Source organism: Condylura cristata, unplaced genomic scaffold (genome assembly GCF_000260355.1).
Source record: "Condylura cristata isolate star-nosed mole 26May11 unplaced genomic scaffold, ConCri1.0 scaffold00003, whole genome shotgun sequence".
Taxonomy (NCBI): Eukaryota; Metazoa; Chordata; class Mammalia; order Eulipotyphla; family Talpidae; genus Condylura; species Condylura cristata.
The window spans coordinates 59,302,970-59,326,875 of NW_004567104.1; the positions used below are offsets into that span (position 1 = coordinate 59,302,970).

At 33.5% G+C, this 23,906-nt stretch overlaps 1 protein-coding gene across 10 annotated transcripts in view; it reads right to left on the reverse strand.

Moving 5' to 3' along the window:
- The window catches only part of ROBO2 (roundabout, axon guidance receptor, homolog 2 (Drosophila)), a 1,357,399-nt gene that overhangs the window by 86,338 nt on the left and 1,247,155 nt on the right, over positions 1-23,906 (reverse strand). For all 10 annotated transcript variants that reach the window (XM_012731356.1, XM_012731319.1, XM_012731342.1 and 7 more), the window contains 3 exons: positions 9,255-9,379; positions 5,078-5,249; positions 1,052-1,257 (listed from right to left, as the gene is read on the reverse strand). In XM_012731356.1, coding sequence (XP_012586810.1) covers positions 1,052-1,257; positions 5,078-5,249; positions 9,255-9,379 — 503 coding nt within the window. The remainder of the gene's footprint in view (positions 1-1,051; positions 1,258-5,077; positions 5,250-9,254; positions 9,380-23,906) is intronic.

The following is a 23,906-nucleotide window of genomic DNA, read 5'->3' on the forward strand; positions in this document are numbered from 1 at the left end:
TCAGCATGAGTTCAGTCCCTGCCCCAGAGGTGACCACATGGAGTGGCAGACCTCTCCTGACCCAGCCGCTGCTCCCCTCAGCAGTATACCTCATCCATCTGCCTGTCTGCTCCCCACTCTGTCTCTGGTGAATACTCTCACTGCCCCTGCTCTGGCCTGTACCCCAGTTCTATATGCACAAATAAATCTTTATTAAAAAAAAAAAAAAGCTTAGGTCAGTCAGCATGACAGATACAGGGAGTGAAAGCTGTGAACGCTGCTTGAAAGCAAACCTATCCACAGTCAATCTTCAGATGAAAACAATTTTAACACCTGATGATAACTCTGAAGGGTCATGAAGGAGAAGATACAACTGAGTCATTCCCAGAACTGTGAAGTAATAAATGTGTTTTAAGCCCTTAAATTTTTGCTATTATACGCAGCATAGATAGATAATACCAGTTTATGGGGAGATTTTATTTGGAGTTGCTTCTTAAGCCAAGTCTGACTTGTTGTCAGGAATAGTTACTCCTATTGTGATATGCTGTTAAAATGGCTTTTTTTCCCTCCTAGTCTATGGGGTTTAATTCCACACATCACAGAAACATAAACATAAATTAGGTGTCCACTAATTAGGAAGACCTGCCTTTATGTACTCGATCTCATTTCTTTATTTTTTCCCCACAAAATTATTTCCCCAAGACAGAATTTTCCACATTTTCATAATTATTTTGCTCATGAGAATAAATCAGATTTGTTACTTTAAAATTCTTTTAGCTACCCATTGCTATTATTGACTTTATGTATTTAAGATTTTAGTTTCAGTGATTATGTGCAAATAGGTTGAAGTATGTTAAAAGGTTTCTCCATCTAGACCTGTTAGGATATTAAAAGTAGTAGAGAATGATGATGCTCCCTGATTTTAATTCATAATTTGTGAATAAGAAATAACCTGGCCTCTAGCAAAATGTACAGAAGTCTGCTTAGGTATAATAATTTAAATTTACAATTTTTCCATAGAGCAGTTCTTAATTTGAGGTGATGTTCCAAATACAAGTCCAACATCACTTACCCGTAAATTCTTTATCTGCAATGTTCCTTGATCTTGTATTGTTGCTCTTGGATCTCTACCCAGAAAAGTAAATCCTTCCTTCAGCCAGCTAATTAAAGGAACAGGATCTCCAGTAGCTTTACACTTCAGTAATGCGGTACCATCTACTGCTAATGTTTGGTTGGCTGGGCCTTGTAGTATAATGGGTGGAGGTCTATCTGTCAAAACTAAAAGATAAAGGTGTTTTCAGGATACTCTGTCTTCTAAAAAATTCAGCAGTCTTGGTATCCAGATAGTGAAAGTCAGGTGGAAGCTCTAATATTCGGCATATTTTATATTCATTGTATATCTCCTATCTATCATTTATACATATTAGACATTACTACACAGCACACTGAAGTCACACTATTGTATAGAATCTACTTAGATATATAAATATCCCAATCTATAACTACCACATTGCTACTGGAATTCACAGGTTTTTTTGGAAAAATATTAACAGTGCAGTAGTGCCTACCATAAGAAATTCAACCAATTCTAATTTATAATGTAAGTTATGATATATAAGTTTCAGTATGTCAAGATAACCATGAACTTCCAACAATCTCATCCTAACATGGCAAATATGAATTAACAATTCACATATGTATGTATGTATGTATGTAGAAAAAGAAAAAAGTCAAATCTTGTTTGTGTGTTACATAAACACAGACTAACACCATCAATTTCATCAGTTTTCTTGATTCTATTCTTTATTTTAGTAGTCAAAAATCCTTCAGGTTAAAATACTGTATTAAACCAATTCTGACATAGCTGATAGTAGTTGTACAAATATATTCAAACTGAAAGTTTAATAGAATTAATTTTATTTATGAATAAAAAATGGGAGGTTAATTCATAGATCAGAATAATTTTTAAATTCAGTGAGTGAAAGAAGGGGATCTATACTACCAGAGGAGAGACTTTTATACACTTTAAATAATCTTAATTACTTATTTCAACTTAAATCTTTGAATTTCAGGTAATATCTGATAGCCTATTTTTATTTTTATATTCTTGAAATTGTTAGAGCTAGCTAATGGATATCTAATTAGTTTCTTTTTTTTTTTAACTGCCCAAATGAGTTGTTCATCTTCTTTTAAGTGGGTTTGATCAATAAAGTAATTGAAATACTTCAGGCCAGAAGGAAATTTCACTATCAAGGATGTTATGGGTGAAAGATGACCACAGCTTTTATGACAATGAGGTCAAAGGTTAAGTAAATATTTAGGATTTCCAGAGATCTGTGAAGAATTGCATGGTTTTCTCAAACTACACATTATAAATCTTTACTAACGATTTATGTAAGATCATGGTGTGACATTCATTGTCAACATAAGGTATGAATACACTTCTTCTTCCCAGTTCTTTTGGATTTTATTGTACTCATAGAATTCTCCTTAAAATTTTTTTTTTGGGGGGGAAAAGAGCAGAAGAAAAGAATAAATGAAGAACAATGCCAAAGAATTAATGAGAATCTCTTTAAGGGGTATTTTAAAATTCAAATATATTGTGGCATCTTAGCTCAATCTAACATCAGTAAAACTGTCGCTCAACAGCATCTGACAACCCCATTGCAATTTCTTCTTAAATAAACACACGTTAAAAAATATTTCCATAAATGATATCTAAATGCAAACAATGTAAAAACAGACATACTGCTATTGATATATTGTGTTGGTTTCTCTGAACATGACACATGCTTTCATTCTATAGGAATGGTATTTGTGACTAAATTATCCTTGATCACATTAGAAAAATGCTCAAATTAAAAATGATAGCTCACATAATATTAAATCATTAGCCAACCTGAGCATTTCTATGTTATGAATAAAAACTGAGTCATCAGTCTAGATGGTAAGTTAATACAGATACAGATTTTTTTTTTATAATAACCCTGTGTTTTTGTGTATAAGCTTGTATGTGTGTGTTTCAGTCTTAAAATCGGGTTACTTTATTTTCACAATCAATAAGTCTATAACTTTCATTCAATGTTTTTGTAAAGGATCTTGATTTAGTTATTGCTTACTTAAGTAAAAGATCAATGTAAGAATACTCAAGCCAGTTGTGACAAATATTCAAAGCCATCTCAGTGATGAGATTGGAACTTAACACTTTTTAAATTTTATCCTTAGAACTGAAGGTAGAATAATTTTGTGAGGCTATAACATCAACTAACATAAGTTGTTAACATTTGTATTACAACTGTTCTATGAACCACATCGGTATATCAACTGGCTTTTTTAATTATCAATTTTGTTTTCTGCAAAGATGGCTTGCTCTACCATCATAGTACTTCATTTAGAAATACCTTAAATCACGTATTTTTAAAACAATCGATAAGAGATTAGTAAAGATCATAGCGTCGTATTTAGACTGCATCTTAGTAGCATAAAAATAAAATGTAGACTTTGGCCCAAATGTCTTGTCTCCTAAGTACATTTCTGCTGATAGAGAAAATAAGGAATTTAAAACAATAAATAGCTATCTCGTAGTCTTTCAAAGAAACATGGAGGGACAATGATCTGACCTATCTGGAAGAAGAATTTGTTACTCTTCTCTTTCCAGTTCCCTAGCAGTAGGTTTCTGAGCACCAGAAGGTGTAGCTACAATGATTCAATGCATTCAGTTATTTGTCCTCTTCCTTTCCCTCACATGGCACTGAATCAGGCACTACCATGCACAGCCATTAAAAAATACTGCCTTTCAGGGCCCTCCCTGGTGGCGCAGCGGGTTAAAGCACTGCACTAAGAAACTAAAGTCACTTCCGCATGAGTTCGATTCCCGCCTGCCCCGGAGGCGACCACATGGAGAGGCAGACCTCTCCTGACCCGCCCGCTGCTCCCCTCAGCAGTGTATTTCATGGATCTGCCTGTTCTGCTCCCCGCTCTGTATCTGGTGAATCAGCTCACGCTCTGCATCTCTGGCCTGTACCCCAGTTCTGTACGAATAAATAAATAAATCTTTAAAAAAAATACTGCCTTTCAATTACTTTTAAATAATATATTTTTCATCTACATGAAAATTTGAATTGTGTAAAAGAGTGCACAATTTTACCAGTTACGATAGAGAGCAGAGGGTTTGACATCCAGGCTCAGAGGTTCACAAAATATCTAAAACTCCATACCTGTCAATTGTGATAAAGGAGCTCTTGGGATAAATCAGATTGTGAAGAGCTCTGCATCTTTCTCAACTTTCACTATGAATGTAGATGTCTCTGTTAAGATTTACAGTTTATATGTGAACACAAAAATAATTTTAGTATTCATCAATAGTTTGGAAAGTATTTAATTAACTCAGTGAATACACAACTAAAAAGTCATAGGATGTCAAAACATGATTAGCAAACTGAAAACTGAATTCTTTTTCTACTGACATTAAAGATGATATCTCTTTTTTTCTTTAGTAGAATATAACTAATAACCCTGACAAGCAATGTCAGCATGTAACTAAATAAAAATACACAAATCACATATACATATTATAGAATGTCTTTAAAATATCACATCACAGGCCCTCCCTAGTGGTGCAGCGGGTTAAAGCACAGCACTAAGAAGCTAAAGCCACTTCAGCATGAGTTCAATCCCCACCCTGGAGGTGATCCACATGGGACAGCAGACCTCTCCTCACCCGCCCACTGCTCCCCACAGACAGTCGGCCTGTTCTGCTCCCCATTGTGTATCCGGTGAATTCTCCCATCGTCCCCACACCTCTAGCCGATACCCCAGTTCTGAATGCATAAATAAATAATACACGTTTTTAAAAATATCACATCACTATATTTTTAAGAATAAAATAGATTATCTTCAATGTACTTCCTTGGGAAATGAATGTTATTAAACTGGAAGCATTAATAATTATTAAAACTACTATTTTACCTAGATTCAAACTTAGAAGGTAAGCATTAACTTAAGTGAATAACTAACAAATCAGAAAAGTCCACATTTAATTTAGCTCTCAAAGGAAAATCATTATTTTCATAAGACAAAGTTAATGAAAATATCGCACCATCAGTAACTTCAAGTTGAGCTTTTGCCAAAATGCTTCCTGCCACAGTCAGGGCCTGGCAGATATAGTACCCGGCGTCTGAACGCTGAATGTTGGTGATGGTGAGGTCGCCGGTGGGTGACACAGAACACCTACTATTGGGCTGCTGGGGTTGATTTGGAAAAAGCAGGTTCTGTGAAAGAAAATACAATGTCATCAACAGTCTTTTCCCATTCAGAAGAAAAACCACATTAACAATTGCTATAATAATTATGAGAATATGGTTGGAAAAGAAAACAGAGACTAAGTAAAATGAGTTGAAATGATTAAAAGCCACACAGGGAGTTTCACTGGAAAACATTTTCCAAATCATGCGAAAATAATACGTTCTAAGAAGTCAGCATATTCTTGTTGAAGGAAGCAATCATAATAAATCTGGAACTTTATCTTAACCGTATAAGAAATCTGGAACTTTATCTTAACCATTCACCCTCTTCTGGACTTTTGCTAGTTACTTAATGACTGAAACATTGTTTCCTCCTATATCAAATATGCATAATAGCACTAACCTGACATGGACCTTGTGAGAACTATCACAATTACTTGTGCGACTCTACAATGTAACACTAACTAGCCATGTATTTTATAAACAGCCCAATGCTAAGAATGCAAAAATATACATTGTGCTAACAATTTTGAATAGTAGGTGGATGTAAGTTCATTTCACCTAAAGGCATTTAGAAGTTTGAGGTTGAGAGATACAGTTTAATGTTCTGCTGTCAAAAGGCAGGTGCTAACAGCTTTGAAAGTAGCTATGAATTGTTGCAGTCCATGATTAAACAAATCAGTGAAAATAAAAAGAAGATGTAGAAGGTCTTAGAAGTGTGCACATGATGTTGAAAAATTTCATAATAATCTTTTTTTAAGAAAAACTATTTTATTTTTCTTATATTCATATTAAATACACATAGTCTAACCAGTTATTTTTTTTTTCAAGTTCCTATAGGAGAGTGGTAATATTAAGTAGGGTGACCTATGTTGCTTTACTGTTGTTCAATTAAGAAAAAACATTTAGGTATAATAAATCATATTGAGATATGTTTCTAAGTTAGGTTATAAATAAGGACATATCAATTTTTATGTTGTATTTACTTACAAAAAAGAACACTATAACCCTCTGGGATCTGTTTCTCAATATAGTAATTAATTTTCCAGGTTTGTAATTAAACAGTTTCAATACGTTACAATCAGGAGGTAATAACATTCAATTAAAGGCATACGACACATTTTCACCTTAAAATGTTTTTACCCTTGAAGTAATACCAATAGCAGAGGATAAAATAGGGTATTAACACTTTTCAATTACGCTAAATGACTTTAATCCTGCGAATGATGTCCTACTTTAATTAGAAGCTCTTCTCTTTATTGCAACATGATGGATGTCCACTTTATTAGATTCTAGTGTGACACTATAAGCCCACTTTACATAAACATTACCATGTTATTAAACCCTTTCTAAAAGAAGTGATGTTTGCTAGCATGTCAGGAATATAATTTCAAAATGCTATTGCTCTCTTATAAAATTTGTATTACTATAGAAGGCTAGACATTTTCATGCAGATGAAACATGATTTGGGAACAAGTTAATTCTCCAGTGAAATCCAAATATATTACTGAAATAAACCATCTAAAAGAGAAGGGTCTAAATTTTAAAGCCACTTGAAAATGATACAATAACTCAAACTATGCACTTTCCTACAATTATCCATTAGAATACTAATTTACATAGCACTAATACATCAGATGGGCTTAATTCTCTCTGGGATCTCTTTCTCTACAATGTACTATCAGTGCGCCTTCTAAAATGATGCGTTGACATGGAACATGCATAGGATTGAGGTTAACCCATCATCTTTATACCCTGCCTGTATGACACAAGCAAAAGAAAATGGATTACAAGTAAAACCCAGGAACTTTAGATAGCTCTTCTTGCCTTGAAGAGCCTAGGTAACCTATTAGTGCTAATTGGCATTCTCAGCACATATTGAGGAATATGGACCATTAAGTACAGGCTCTTAACTCTTTTTTGATGGACAGTCATAGATCACTGTAAAAACTGGTTACTCCAGACAGTGGGACAATTTACTTTTCCTAATATGCCAGTTCATGACTTTAAAATTTACAGTTTGCTCAAATACTTCTCTTTGAGTCTCATTTATGATCTCTCCTTCTCTCTTTCTTGGGAGGTAAATGAGGACAACCAGATCTAAGATTATAATCAAATCAAATTACCTATCAGTTGTATGTCACTATAATATTAAAATCTCTGGATTACATGCTATTTTGTCAAATAATTTTAAAATATTTAATGCTATTTCATCATTTCTTCTTTCATACTATTAAAACAAATTCTAGGATCTGTAAATACAGTATCTGTTCATCCATAGGATCAATGCACGTTTAATGCAATATTGTTTATCAACTTGGAATTATTTCAGAGCAGGCAATTCACATATGCTAGAACTTTGTTTAGATAAGAACAAGACAGTTTGTGATGGAAATTAACTTAATAAAGGATTTAAAGTACAAATTTACAATGGTCATTCTGTTTGACCTGCATAAACTAACCCAATCATGAATTTTCATAATATATGTGAAGCAAAAGTGTGCCCTTTTTAGATTAAGTAAATGAGCTTTAGTAAAGCTAAATAGCAGTACAAAGGTTACCCAAGTCGCAAGGAGGGAAATGGATTTCTGATTTTTCAGGGTGTTTTCAGTACATGTTTAACTAAGACTTATACTGTGTTAGGTTTACTTTAAAGTGCTGGGAAGTTTTCATTCAAAAGCAATTTTTAAGGGAGGAGTTAAGGAAGTATGTATATATTATTCTCTAGGAAATTCTTCCAAGATCTAGATAAACAACAGAATTAAGCTGAAGAGCACCAGCAATCGCCTTCTGTGAATTACATACTTTCTTGGGGATGGTCTGCTGGAGAGTCTAGAAAAGAAATTCCTTTAGTTTCCTCAGGAATGTATAGATACATTCTCAGACAAGAGTAAAATTTCTGATTTTGTTTGTGCTGTAAATTCAGCTCATTGCCTCAAAAACTAGAAGCTGTGCTTTTCCAAATTTGGACAAACTCTAAATGAGAAAAGTATGTAACCAATTAACTTTTAGTAAAGAGTCAAAAAGCTCATGTTGCAGAGAAGGTCCCGATAGGTCATACAGTGCACAGCAAAGACCAAACAGGGGTTGGTTGTTACACAAAGGGTTAGTTCCCATCTCTCCCCACTATGAAGGCATCCAGAAGGAGTAATGGAAGAAAATATTTCACTTACTTCTAAATAGAAGAAAAGCTCAAGTGTCTCACTGGTGGTGAGGTGTTTAAGTCTCAGCATTATTAGGCTATCTCCAGGCACTGAGGCATTAGTTCGCGTCCTGGCCAGGAAACTAACCGACATGGCAGATCTCTCCCCTCAGCAGTGTACTGCAGTAGATCTGCCTGTTCTGCTCCCCACTCTGTCTTTGGTGAATCTCTCACCTCCTCCCCCACACCTATGGCCTACAACATAGCTCTTATATGCATAAAGCAATAAAAACAAATCTTTAGAACAAACTTAGCATCCTAAATTGGCCAAAGCTCAATGAACGTAAACAAAGGCAAACCAATGAAATTAAATTAAAATAGAATTTTTTTTCTTATAAAAAGCTTAAATTAACGATAGGGTTATTTATATGATCTATTTATATATGCAACAGAAACTGATTTCTAGACCAATTTCTAGTGAAATACTTTTTGAGTGTTCTGTGTGTGTTTGGAAATATTTTACGCATTCCATATATATATATCAACTCACTTAATCTTCCAATGTACATTAAAGCAGAAAAGCAACATTTATTTTCTGTTCAGAGATTTTTTAAGAAGCTAAAGAAGATTTGGTTATACATTTAAAAATTTTGTCTTTATATTGCATCAGATCCATATTTAACATAAGTTAGAGAAATGTAGAAAACTAGTATTAGGCATAAAGAATGCTATATTAGAACTCCATGATAAAAGATTACATTGACCTGCTTATCAGACATAAAATGCATTCAAAATGTTTAACAAAAATGGCAAGATGAGTTTTAAGGTGCATCGAGACAGGAACAGTTAAGAGATTAAAAACAAAAAAAAAAGGCAGGACACACACTCACCTGGCTACCTTCTTTCTGCCAAAAAACAGCTGGCTGTGGGTTTCCTTTAGTTTCACAAGGAAATGTCACTGTTCGACCTTGAGCAACAATCTGATCTCTTGGCCTAACCACAAATTGTGGAGGAGCTATAATTTAAAAGGAGAGAAAGGATGTAAATATTACCCATTGACAAAGAAAACTGATACAAAAGCAAAAAAAAAAAAAAAAAGAAAGAAAGAAAGAAAAATGGTAGTGAATGGATTTCTTAGTACTAGACAAAGAGTTTTAAAATTTATTTTTAGGCATTTTTCAAAACACAACAGGAAAGGGAAAATAATACTCGATCAAATGTGAGGACAGAAATGAACCTATTATAAAAATATTTAATACGGTGTATACTGTCATTTCATAATCAATAGGGTTGCAAAGGAAAATAGGCTGTTAGTGATTTTATTATATGTTTTAGGAATAACATCATTTTCCAACTTGGTTTTGAGTCAACATAAATAAAAAAGAATAGCTCCTTTATGTAAACATCTGTTTCCTTTGACAAACATGACTGTTTTAAGAGGTACAGAAGGCATACAATAAAATTTGAATCCTTCTCTCAAAGGGTTTATAGTCTAGAATTTAATAGTTGAGTGGTGGAAGACAATGAATAATTGAAGAGAGGGTATTGCATAGAAATATAACTAACAATGTGACAAAATATATGGAAGTGGTTGATTCTGTTTAATTCACTTAGAAAAATAATCATTAGACATTTATCAGACTCTCCTAGAAGGTACTATAGATACTGAAACAAAAGTATCTATCTTTCAAACATCAGGATATCCAGTCTTGTGTGGAAAATACAAAACACAATGATGATGAAAACAACAGCAAGACTAAAACAACAATCTTCTAAGACTGGTAAGTTCAATGACAGAGGTGGTCTCAGATCACAGTGGTAGAATATTTAAACTGTAGCTTTTATCCTAAACGTGACTGACAGAAATTCAGCAGAGAGGGGTCACTTTGGGTAATGGTAACTGTGAAACATTTTATGTGACAGTAAGGCTTTGTGGAAAGGACAACAGTCAGTTAAGTGGAAATGAATATATTTCAAGCAAGTAGTTGAATGAGCATCACAGAAACAGCAAGAACACATCTAGAGTAAAGTGTACAATGTGGCAGATATGGAGAAGCCCAACTGTGTAATAACTGGAGGTTAAGTGGCATTACCAGGCTTTTGTCAGCTCTGTTGCCATCAGTCTCTGTGACTGCCACGTGTGGTAGTGTCTTACCTAGGGCTTGGGGCCTGGTCAAGGGGTGTGTGGGCCTATGATGATGGACTCCTAGGTCCAGGAGCCAGAGTGTGCTCATGAGTTAATGTGCACACCTGCTCCTGGAGACAAGGTGGTTAGAGGGCACATCATTCTGAGGCAGGACTGAGAGGATCACTCTGAGGAGACCACAGATGACACAAAACTAAGAACACCAGAGAGAGGTTAGAGAAAGTGTAAAGGTTCATGGGAGTCCTGGGAGGCTCAGTTTCCTGCCAGTTCCCCAGCCTCTCTGCCCAGCCTTGTTGCATGCCAGCCTCCCTGTCTGATGTGCCTGTTGTACCTGTTCCAATATTAAAGGTCTGTAAAACCCACTGTGGGATCCAAATTCTCTTTCTGTCTGCCCCAATCAACAGTGAGCTGTCCTACCCATGAACACTTGCTGACATTCTCTTGACTACAAAAGATAGATATGGACCCAGGTGAGAAAGTCCTGAAAAGCCAATGTTACGATTTTAATCTGATTTTTTTTTTCTAAACTGTGGAGTGAACGATATCAAGAAATATTCTGGAAGCTTCAACCTTCTAATGAAAGTAGTTTGCATGATTGGAAGGAGATGGAGGGCATCACTCAACAGTTAGTAAAGTAGAAGATATGGTTGGAAGACAAGCAAAATGACAGGTGAAAATACAAGACATAAGCTAAGTGATCCCAATGGAAAAGAAACTAAAGGGACAGGGATGAATATCCTCAGAAAGTTCATACTTAAACTGACACCCTACTATAAAAAGAAAGAAGAAAACAGAAGACTGTAGTTATGAAAGTTTTCACAAGGGCATTTTCATACCAAGGCCACTCCTGTTGAAGAAAAACAGCTTGTTTATTCCACGACATTTCTATTCATCTGTTTTTGCTTTAAATAATTGCTTATGCTAGAAAACTAAGGCCAAGAAAAAAACTTTATAATTAACTCTTGCTTTTTTTTTTGTTTGTTTGCTTGTTTGTTTAGAATCAGGTGTATATGGCATCAAGTCTAAAATCAGAAATCTAAAGAATTCAAATGATCAACCTACAGCAAAAGACTTTCTGAATTTTTTCAGTACTTCAGAAATACAGACAGGCAGAGTTAATAGTGGAGTAAACGTAGGGTTGTCTCAGACATTTAGCCAATTAGTCATCCTTATAAGAATGCCAGCATAGAAACAACAGCAGTTTTTTTTTTCTTCCTAATTCACTTAGATTTGTAATGCCTTTTTTTTTTTTTTGGCTGTTTATTATACTGACTCCTAGCTCTCAACACATCCTGAGGATAGATGGGATAAATCTACTAAGTGAAAATTTCTTCTATAACTATAGATAACAGAAGACTCAGTCTTAACAGAACAGAGAACCCAGATTTATGTATCTATTTGAACAGAAAGTGTTTTATGTTGCATTGCATTTTTAGATTACTTGCTTCTTGCAATCTTCTTGTGATTTCTACAGTTTCACTGAATCAGCAGATACATTGATTTTTGTTCCCTGTTTTCTAATAGGAATGATAGTCTAAATCAAAGTTACAAAATTACTTTAGGAACAACTCTTAAAACATCCTGCAGTGTCAGTTGTTCAGGAGAGAGGTGAAGACACCAGATATTTATATCATAAATAAAGCTTAAGCTCTGTCTCTTACATCTGAAAGTGTAGAAAAAACATAAATATGAAGAAGAGAGTAATGATACACATAGTTCATTATTTCTAAGAAAACATGTGAAATAAATGCCAATAAAGTAATGTGTTGAGTCTTTCACTGTATCTCATTAAAACCAATTTAGTGAAAATTAGTTTTTGATAAGAGCCACACATTCAGATCATTAATTCGTTTGTACTATTTTTAACCAGAAAGAATTTATATTCCATAATCAGTAAGAAAAAACTTAGAGCTCCATTATTTCTATGGAGTGCTTTTTTATGTAATTTTCATGTGTACCAATGGACAATATACTATTTAAAACATGAAATGAATTTATCAAATAACAGCAAGAAAACATTTTACAGTTTTAAACATATTATCTATCTATCTATCTATCTATCTATCTATCTATCTATCTATCTATCTATCTATCTATCTATCTGTCTATCTATCTACCTACCTATCATCTTCTATCTACCTACCTATCCACCCACCCATCCATCCATCTATCTCATTTCAATTACCATCTGTACTTTAAATGCAATTTCCCTGAACTTGATTTTTTGAGCTTCAGAAAACGTTTTTGTAAATCAGTGACTTGGAAAAATGTTTTCAGGATTCAGATCCTATAAATTTAACTCAGCTACTAAAATATATCCCCCAAATAAAGCTGGCAAATGACCACATCTACCCATCCACTCTTCTGAAAAGGTATGATGCCAGGTCAAACAAAAACTCATTCATGACCTATGGTGGTTACTTTCAAGAAATGCTTTAATGAAAATAAATATAGCACAGAATGATGTTTATAACAACACAAAAAATGCAGAGAGCATTAGGGTTGAGAAAGGTGTTGTGGGTAGAGAACACAGGGCAATTGGGATATAAGAAACATGCTGAGAGATGGTTATACTTGAGGTCTACATCAAAGCACAAGTAGATTAAGAGCAGTAAGATTATTATTATGACGTTGAGGTGATATAGGAAGGTAAATTCACTTATTCTGTTATAATATTAATTTTGCATTGAAAGCTATGAAGATCTTTCAAAACTGTCTAGGTCAAGAATAAATGCAAGATTTGCTTTATGGAATGAATGCTCTTACTAAATGAAAAAGGTCAGTGGAAATCAGGAAAATTTTAGCAGTAGGGGAAGATAATACAGTTGAGATTTGCTATGCAAAGTAACACCTAAAAAGATTATGTTATCAGAAATCTTAAAGGACAAATAAATTTTATAATATCATAATGTAAAATTAGCATTAATGATACTGATTAAAAATACCATAACCTTGAGTTTTTACCCAAGCTTTGTTTAAAGGCAAACTAACAAAATGCTATCAACATTTGTGTAATTCATGCTATGAACTATTCTTTTATGTGATGTTTATATTGGACCTTAACCATAGTTATAACTACCAGATATTTTCTTGTCACCAGAACCTTAGTCACTGATCTTATTGAAACTGGAATCACCCTATTCAATTTTTTTCAATTAAAAAAAGAAATAAGCTTTAAAGCACTTAACAAACCAAAAGATTTGAAGAGTATTCTAGTCTTAATATGTACATCCTTTCCTACTATCACTTGAAGTTGGATTACCAAGATGAATTACATCAATCACTTTTACTTCTGTAGACTCCTTCTCTGGCCAAGATCTATATTGCAATCTTCTCTGAAGGGGTAGCGGTTGAAAGAATTATTTTTAAGGTTTTCAAATAAAAAAACTGCATCAATAATTCTTCTGATAATACTTCACTGTTTCAGTTGTTCTGCCAGGTGGCAGTACAATGGTTTTAAGAGATGATACTTGGCTGATGGTGCTGATGGCACCAATGGGAAAAAGTAGGCAGGTAAGTGGCATTTCATCAACAGAGCACAGCAGCACAGGGTGTTATGTATAATATGGATCCCTATGATGTCTCTCATGAATTGCATAAAGGACACAATTAGATCCTTAAGATGACAATTCAAAATACTTATTTAAAGCCAATATGAATTAAGCACGTTGACTTATACATTCCAAAAGAACGTTACATATATTTATTGCCCTCATATATTTCTAAGCCAACATATTGTAAAATATATATTTATATTTTCCCTAGAACCTGAAAACATTAAACACATCTTTTGTTGTAACTCTGATGTTATAAATACTTGCTGAATCTGTTATGTGATTATATCTTACTTTTCAGCTATAACAAGAAATGAGATTAAGAAAATGGACTGGCAACATCCAGTGTTCAACAGGCACCCCAAGTTCAAAACAATAGCTCTCTGAGAAAACTACGTGTGGGACTTCCAGAATGGTAGACATGAACAGAAAAAGGCCAGTTAAGATTAGAGGTCTGCTGTTGTTCACTTGAAAAGGTGTTTTGGAGAATTAAATACAATGCGTAGTAAATTAGATTTGATTTCTGTGAATGATGCTTTCATGCTGTATTCAGCCTAAGCTGACTTCAATCAAAGTCACATAGAGCTCTGTTATGCTAATACCCGCTGGTGAGAGTGAGTAGGTGCTATGGAAATCAGATGGCTAACATAAGTAGGAAGCACAGGGCAGACAAGTAGTGGGGCTTGGAGATGGATGGGGACCCTAGAAGTTAATCACACCATGTTCAGAGTTGTTTTCATGGGAAAATATTACTTTCTATGACAGGCATGAACATGGAGATAGTCACACAGCAGTTGTATACATTAATGTGTGGCAGGGTAGTGAGGAGTACACTCAGGACTCTCTTTCATTGAGCATAATAAATAAGCTTTTATTGTATAAAGGCATTTACTGGATTTTTTAACATGAAAATACACATTTTTAATTTGTATCTTAAACTCAAGCAGGAAATATTTTTTTTCTATTTAATGCATTTAATAGATTACTAGACATTCTCTAAAAGTATTTGGAAGCACTTTCCCTATAATTTTATTTTGCTAAAGATTACTGAATCACAAAGTACTTACACAACCACTAGCAACTAACATAATTTAAGTGCTTATTAAGTGTCAGGAAGTATGATAAGTCATCTGCAGTCATTATGTCATTTAATATTCAAAGAACCCCAAGTCTAACTGCTAACAATACAAAGTCAAGTCAAGTGAGCTGAATCTTACAAAGGAAACTGAGGTTTTTAAAGATTAAACAGGTGATTGCAGGACAGGTTTGACTTCTCATTCATCTAATGCCATAGGTGAACCTCTTAAATGACGGGTTGCCAAATTAATTGGTTTACTTCAACTACGGTTTGACTAACTGTTAATTTGCCCTAATACCAAATAAAAGGGCAATGAATTCTAGTAATGTACACCATTAAAAAATCATAATATTATGGTTTTCCTCACTATCTGTTTTTACTATTAAAGTAGCATAAAGACTGTCATCCTTCTATACTGCCTTTAGTACATCTTTTCTTAGGTATACTGATTTCAAAACCTACAAGGCTTTACTATTACTTGTCATTACAATGCTTGCAAATTATTCTAATTAGTGAAGCATTTGACTTCTATCAGCTGGAGCAAGATTTATCATACCAGCACTCACTGGTCTCCAGTCTTGCTACAGCACTACAGCAGATCAGTTTAATTTAATCAACTGCATATACAATTTGCTTATTCTTTTGGTTCACCAATCCTACTCTAATCCTTTGGTCCACCCCATCAATGACGGTTAACGTGAGCACATTCTAGCCTCTGCTTTTCTTTTGGTCTTTTGATTTAGAGCTTTTTTGCAAGGCCATGTTTCTCTATCCCCCCACCCCCATGCTTGTGTTTTTGATTTGCCATTTAAGTTGCAACTTATCATAGGTGTGGGAAGCTGTCTCCATTTTACAATGAAATGTAGTCATTATTTGACCTAGGAAACCCCCAGAGAACAGTAAATGAATGCTTTGGAATAGGAAATTAAAGAAAAAAGTTCTGCACTAAAACAGTCACTCTTTTTTTTTTTTTTTCCTCTATCTCACTGAGGTATTGATACATTCCTACCATTGAGAGTGACTCAAAATATAAGGATTTGGAAGAAATAAATCAAAGAAAATGTTCTTGGAAAACACATTTCCTCATGTTCTGTAGAGAATGCCCCCTACACCAAATTGAAAATCTGTGGCCCAAAGGGTTAAAGGTGTAACCATGCCAGAGTGGCAAAAATAATGTAAAAAATTTAAACATTGTGTGAAAATCGGTTTTAGAAGTTCCTGCAAATAAATTAGTCAATAAGCTTACCCTCATTAGTGAGAATCAGAGAATGAGAAGTCATTTCATCAAAATACATCATATATCAGCAGAGATGAATGTTTATTCAGTTTATAATCAGAATAGTTGGCTTCCAATTGATAAATGATTGTCTCTTCAACTCACTCAACTGTATTTAATTTTTATCATTGACATTTCACTTGATTTCAAAGGAATTTCTGTTAACATTAGAAATGCATATTATCAAAATATTTGATTTGATGCTTATTAAAACATAACTCAGTGCAGAGGAAGCAATTCATTTATCATGGAAAATATAATTTGGGGATAAAGGACTGATAACGATCATTTTTATAAAACTCACATATTCATATTTTATGCATTTTAACTGTTTTCAAGAAGTACAAATGATCAAACTGCTATATTAGCTACCTTACCCATTAACCATTTTCTGACTGAATCCATGAAATACCTCTTCTACAAAAATCAAGTTTTATTTTTCAGCCAGTATCTTATTCATGTTAATATAAAAAATTCTCATCCCATGGTAAAATACCAATATCTGTCCTTTTTTTCAAAGCCCACATAATTTAATAATCTAAGAATTCTGTTTTTAATATCAAAATTAAAGAGGAAATACATTAAATACTTTCCAAGATTTATGAATATGAAAAAGTAGATCATCAAAGAGAATACAATGACTTATACTGAATCACAATCTTTAGTTTATTTACTTAGAATTCACATTCTACTTTTTACCTCAGGAGGTTTCAAATGTACAAATTGCATTTGATTCTTCTATAAGTAAAATGGGTTATAATTATGCAACTATTCTCTTTTTATACTTCTAAACAACTCATATAAATTTTACTGATTATGGAAAGACTAATTTTGGAGGTTTCTTACTATATCTAAAATTCCAAAAGTAATTCATAATGACCCAAAATTTAAACTATCTTAAACAGTGAAGTTAGTGAAATGTGTTACACAGTTTGACTATAAAATATTGCAGTGGCTGTCTACATTGGCATGCATAGTAACTGTAAATACAATTTCAAGAAACATCAAAGACAATGGTTTTGATAGTAAGTAGAACATACACACAAAGTATATATATATGTCTTGAGTGGTTAAGGTCATTTTTTAAAATTATAGTTTCACAAAATATACACCTTCTAAATATGTACAATATGAATATTGAAATGTTGCTTAATGATATTGAAATCACAGTTCTAGCTTAAAGTAAGTAGAATGTCTTTGGAAAAAGTGAACTAATGAACTTATCTGGTGCAAAATATTCCATTTTTGGATTTCTCAGGTGGGCATATAAAAAGTCTTTTAATAAATAACTATACACAAATAGTTTGTGCTTAAGTCAGCCTTATTTTTAAAAAAATAACCCGTTATTAAAAAGTACCATAATAATTGTGCTAGAAATGAATTCAGATGATTGTTGACAGCTGATTTCATAACATTCATAATATTAATCCAGCTAATAACAAGCATTTATGGGTTTTCTTTCATGTCAGGGTCTGTCCTCTCAAGTCATTGCTTACCAAAGGAAGTTCACATGAATGCCAGAATGTACAAATGTATACAATATGGTGAAATGAGAAGTGCTACAATAAGGCTATCTGACAGGTAAGAGAGCAAGATCAGAGAGAGAGAGAGAGAGAGAGAGAGAGAGAGACTTGATTTGTTCATTGTTCTTTACTGAGAGTAAAACACATACCTTATGTTAGAGATAGGAGTTTCTTGGGCACCCAAAGCACCTTTTCCCTCACCTGACTACTCTGTCATCTTTTGACAATGTAAGTCAGTCTGTTACACTGAAAAAATATATTGGTGGAACTGTGCATTTTGCCACGTAAATGTTATTTACTGGCTTTAGCAGTTTAATATAGTGGTGTTAAATATTTCTAAATCACAAATAAATATAGTTATCCAATTATGAAACATAGTATAGTATCTTTACAGATAATCTTAAATTTTACTATATTTCATATTACCGAAGTTGATTTCATTGTGATTATAAGAACCACATAACTTTAGGAAGTTGTTTTGAGATTCAACTTGTAAATTAAATTTCATAGAATTTTAAACTGTGTAAAAATTATAAAATGAGAGCTTCCCTCAGAAGAAAGAACATTGATCACAGAGTGGTGAAATTTCAAACAAATGGTAACTTGGAGATTTTTCCACACATTTTCCCATAATACTCTCTTCTATACCAATAGCAGCTTTGGTGTGCTAATTGCTCTCCTGACTAAAATATATGAATAAAATAATAAAATCTGTTTTCTTTAAGGGACTGTCAATTACCAAGGTACTATTATTAACTTAAAAGCAAATAAATTATTAAGTAAGGGAATATTCACATTATTCTTTATACCAGAAGAGGGAAAAATTGATCAAAGAGTGGTGAAAAAAATTATCTCCTGATTCCAAGTTGGACTTCTTTGAGCAGGAGTAGAGGTAGTAAGTAGCAGATGAAGAGGGGAAACTACAGCTTAAAAAATGGCTCTTCAAGTAAATGGTGAGGCAAGACATCCATTTGCACTCACTTAACCTGTCAACTTGCCAGAAATGTCATGTCAGCACTCCAGCTAAACCACCAAGGCTGATCACATCCCATTATCTCAGTTTTTAGAAAAAGACTGCATGAAGAAGCCAATCAGAAAAAGAAAGAAAAGTATCTTGCAAGCAAGGAACAAATGTACTGATTCTGAGGGCTGCTTAGTTAACGGAATTTTAATATGCAACTTCACTGTTTCTTCAAAACATTAATTACACGCTTAGTAAGGCACCATCCTAACTCATTAATGCTTTCTTTTTGTTGTATTTTATCTCCTACATGCAATATGGGGACTAAGTGATTGGCCTGTTCCCATTAATGGTGCTTAATCTTTTTATAGCACTATTTAAGGCTGCTTGCATACACATTTTCTAGGTAAGTTTTACCTATGTAGGCATAAGTGTGTATCAACTACACCAACATCTGACTGGCTTCTAGCATACATGTAACAATGTATGGTATTCAATGATCAACAATGTATTTACTGACAAAGAGCTAATAGTTCTGGAAGGTAGATAACAAATTCACCAATAAATTCAGGGAGCAATGCTTTCCATAAGATAGATTAAACAGACATTCAGGTATATTTTAACTCAATTTAATTTAAGTTGGTAGCTGGTACATTTTTAATGAATTTAATTATGGACTATTCCCTTGAATGACATTTAATATATTTAAATAAGTAGTGTGATAATTCAAATGCCATGCATAAAATATTTAGGTATAATGTTATCATAATATACATTTTGTCTACAAATCACTGTAACTTAGAAAAATAAAATTGTCACTTCCTTGGAAGGTGTGACTAAAATATGAATAATATTTGTTTTTGGCACAAATCAGACAAATCTTCTAATAATAATTTCACAATAATTTTTAAGACAGGGTATGTTATGCTGTAGTATTTATAGTAATTTAATTTTAAATACTAAGTTGACATATTTAGTATTTATTTTCTTCTTATTTGGGTAGACTCCAAACATTAATGAGTATTTACTATTTTTTGATATTTAAGTAATAATAATAAGGCTTACTCTACCGAATACCAGAAAGTAAATGGGTAATATAGAAAATTAACCATAATCTCATATCATAAATTATGAAGGATTCCATGGTCAACATAGTCATGTCTAGAGAAAAATGAAAATGTTTGGTGAACAATAATTAGCTTCCATTCTCAGTCCTCTATACTATTTCACAAAATTCATTTGTCAACATTGTGAGAGCCCAAACTAGTACTCACTGATAAGATAGAAAATATAGTCAAGAGATTTGAAAAATATAAGTATCACCTTGCAGCTGAACAGATAAATTCAGAAAGTAGGAGAGAAAATATGGAGGTTAGAAAAAAACAAGCTTAATTTGGATGGCAGAAGTTCAGGGGAAATCCCATAATCTTTGTTTTCTTGAGCTTTTCTCACATCACAAAAGTGATTTTGCAAATAAAATAAAGGTAAATAAACAGTTGATTTTAAGACAAGGGGAATAATTAGGTGTGACTAACTAATCCCATAAGATCATTCCATAAAGGAATTTTCCCTAGTGATAACAGAAGGGAAAGTCAGAAAGATACAAAACAAAACACATGAAAAATTCAATGAAGTACGTAGAGGTCTGTTGGGTGAGCGAGTGAACACTAAAAAACATCTGTCCAGAAGCCAGTAAGGAAATGGTACATAGTTTGGAATTGTGACCCATACGATTGTAGTCTGCTAGGTACATGCAATTGAGGCAGTTCAATTTGTGGTAATGTGTGAGATGCCAATAGAAAATTAAAACATCCTCATTTTTAAGCAAGAAGGATGGACAAATATTAGGAAGCAGTTTCATGGGCAATATGGAGTTTGTAACTTACAGTGATTTGCTAGGTATCATTGCAAGGTAAGCCACCTCTGACTACCACCTGCAGCTTTGCTTTTCTCCTAGGTTTCATTACCCACATATGGCATTGTGTTGTTATAAGAAAACACTTAGGAGTGAAAGTAAGAGACATGCATATCTTTAATTGCAGACAAACAGGCTGAGAAACCAGACAGCACATTTTTATATGTGTGGTCACCTGGTTCAAGAGAGCGCTGAGATAATGGGAGGTTGTGGAGACCACGAGGGCTGGGAGATTTGTCTGCTACCTGCTTGCTGATGTTCTGGTCTCCTGCTTTAGCAGGAAAGGTATGTCACATATATACAAGGCTCAAAAGTTCTTTTCTCACTGTCCAAATCAACAGTGAACTTGCTCAGTCTGGGATGGTTGCACTACAATCACTAAACATTGACAATATACCATTAACAACATAACATGGTTTTTGAGCAAATATTCCAGACAACAGTCTAATTAGAGGCTATTGATTGACCTTGATAATCCACACTTTCTTCTCCAAACATGAAAATCCTTGTCTTCGGCAGTTAACTAGATGCTAGATAATCAGATAAGGCCTAAAACAGGATTTATAGAAAGGGAAATAAAATAAATAGTAACTTAGCTAATTACTTATTTAATGATAGGAAAGGAACAATGACAATAAAAGGAAGATGAAACTGCATCTTCCAAGAATTACCAAGGGAGCATGGGAATACTTTAGAATAAGTAATTGTCCATCTTTTAAAGACACTAGATAGATACAGCAGGCTGCTATTAAAATCAAACAAAACCCAAAAGGGATAAAAGGGCTAAAATGTATATGAAAAAGAATATTTTATACATACTCAAGCTTGGCAATAAGTGAACAGAAGATAATAAACTTAAAAAAATAAAATCTGTTTTAGAAACAATAAAAAAAAATCACATTTGAAAAAGTTCAGGAGATGATATATATCCATTGAGAAATCATACAATATGAAATAAATGAGCTCAAAATTATAGTGTAGTGAAAATGAAATTGAAACAGAAGAAAGCCAATATAACTGATGCATTTGAAAATAAGAAGTGAAACAGAAAAACGTGTTTAAAGATAAAACAGAAGAAAATGCTCTTGAAAGAGTGAATTAAATTATGATCTATTGATTGTGGGGGTTGTTATGGGATTATTAGATATAGAATGACCAGACCAATATATCAGTATTCATATATTAAAAGTTCATTGCAACCAAGAATAAAAATATTCCATAAGCCTCAGAATTCACTACCATACACCCACATAATAGATGATTTCATCCTGGTATGAGATAAAGAAACTATGAGCCCATAAGGTAATAACTAGCCTCCAGGTAGAGATAACTGACCCTCGTCAAGCACACGAGGGTCTCTATAAGAATCAAGTCAATGATTAAAACCAGACAAGCTTGAGAAGTCACCAGTACTTGTCTTTCACTTTAAAAATCTGTATTACCCTGAGACATTTTAAATGTTTCATGGTATGGAAATGGCTGGAATAGACAAGATACAACAGAACACATTTTTTTAAACCTACTACTTAATCAAAACATATGGTGCAATAAAAATGTGATGTTTAATAATAATTAAATGGGACTCTGCATAATAGCTAATTAGCACCAGGTGCAGGAAACATTAAGAACATGTAGGAGGGAGATGATCACCTTGGGTCACGGGGTAACAGCTTGTCCAAAGAAGAAAAGCTGCAGGGAATAAAAGTATAGCTTTCCTTCCAAGACATACTCAGGACACATTTTTCAGACAAGTGGATCTTGACATGAAAGGATTCATATATAATACCTACTGGCTTCCTGATTAAAACAAAACCATTGGGATTTTTCCAGGATTAATTTAAATTTTATACAACACATTTAAATTTTCCAAGTTTCAAGGTGGAGTAGAAAGTGGTGACGTCAAAATAAACAATTGCCTTACTTTTAAAGTTATGTCTACTTTAAAACTGTCCTGAACATTTTTAGTCGCTCATTTTTATTGGACTTCTTGGTGGCCTCAATAACAGACAGCATGTATTAACAAAAATCCCTTTAAATTTAAAACAGAACTTTCTCAGATGCAGATAAATTTCATTTTTTACTTAAGTAGTTAAAATATTGGAACAGTGTCCCTAAAGATTGCTGCTTAGAATAGTGACTTCTTTAACATAAACTTTTTAAAGGATAAGGAATACTGCCAACAACACTTATAAATTCTTGTGTGGTCAATTCCATTCTTTTATGAGCAGGAAACATTCTTCGGAGTCACTGAATTAGAAGTTTTCATAAAGTTGTGGATTGTCAGTTTGTTTCTGATATTTAAAACAAGTTTCACTTGATATACTCAGCTTGTCGCTTGGCATTGCAGGCAATCAGCTCCTAGCATATGGTATAAAGATACAGAATGCAGCAGGGCTCCGCTTCATGAGCGAGGCAGCTGGTAGATTTGACAGTTCTTTTCCAAATTACTCATCATGTTTTGAGTTGCTGCTTGGAAAAAATGTGTTGCCCAACTCCAAAATAGATGTTCCTTTTTTATTTTAAGCTCAGGAAAGGCTTCCAATAGAAAACAAAACAGATGGGTATAGGAAGCAAGATATTTATCCCTATTTGGACCATTTTCTTCCATCAGTTCCCTTATCAGAAGAGTTTTCCAAATAAACAAATGAATATTTCAGCACCCGTTGTCAGCTATGGCCTAGGCATTTGTCTGGATATATATATATATATATATATATATATATATATATATAACTATATATAACAACAATTCACCTCATATCTGCCAAATCTGCCAAGGGTAAACTGTTCCCTCTGATATGTACACAAGACTCTCTTGCAACACTTTTGAAAAGTAGCATTTTAGACTGACCTATACATATCCATATAATGATGATATATTGTACAGAATTGTGTGAAATCTATATTAATTTAATTTTATATATTCTTGATAAATTAGTATTATTGGCACATTACGATATAGTAAATGTGTTTTCTATATTATTGAAGTGCACTGGCTAATTTAAAGGAACATAAAAGCAAAGTTCTCCCTGTGAAGGATACATATTGCCTGATTTATTTTACTAAATTATTTCAGAAGACAATACTTT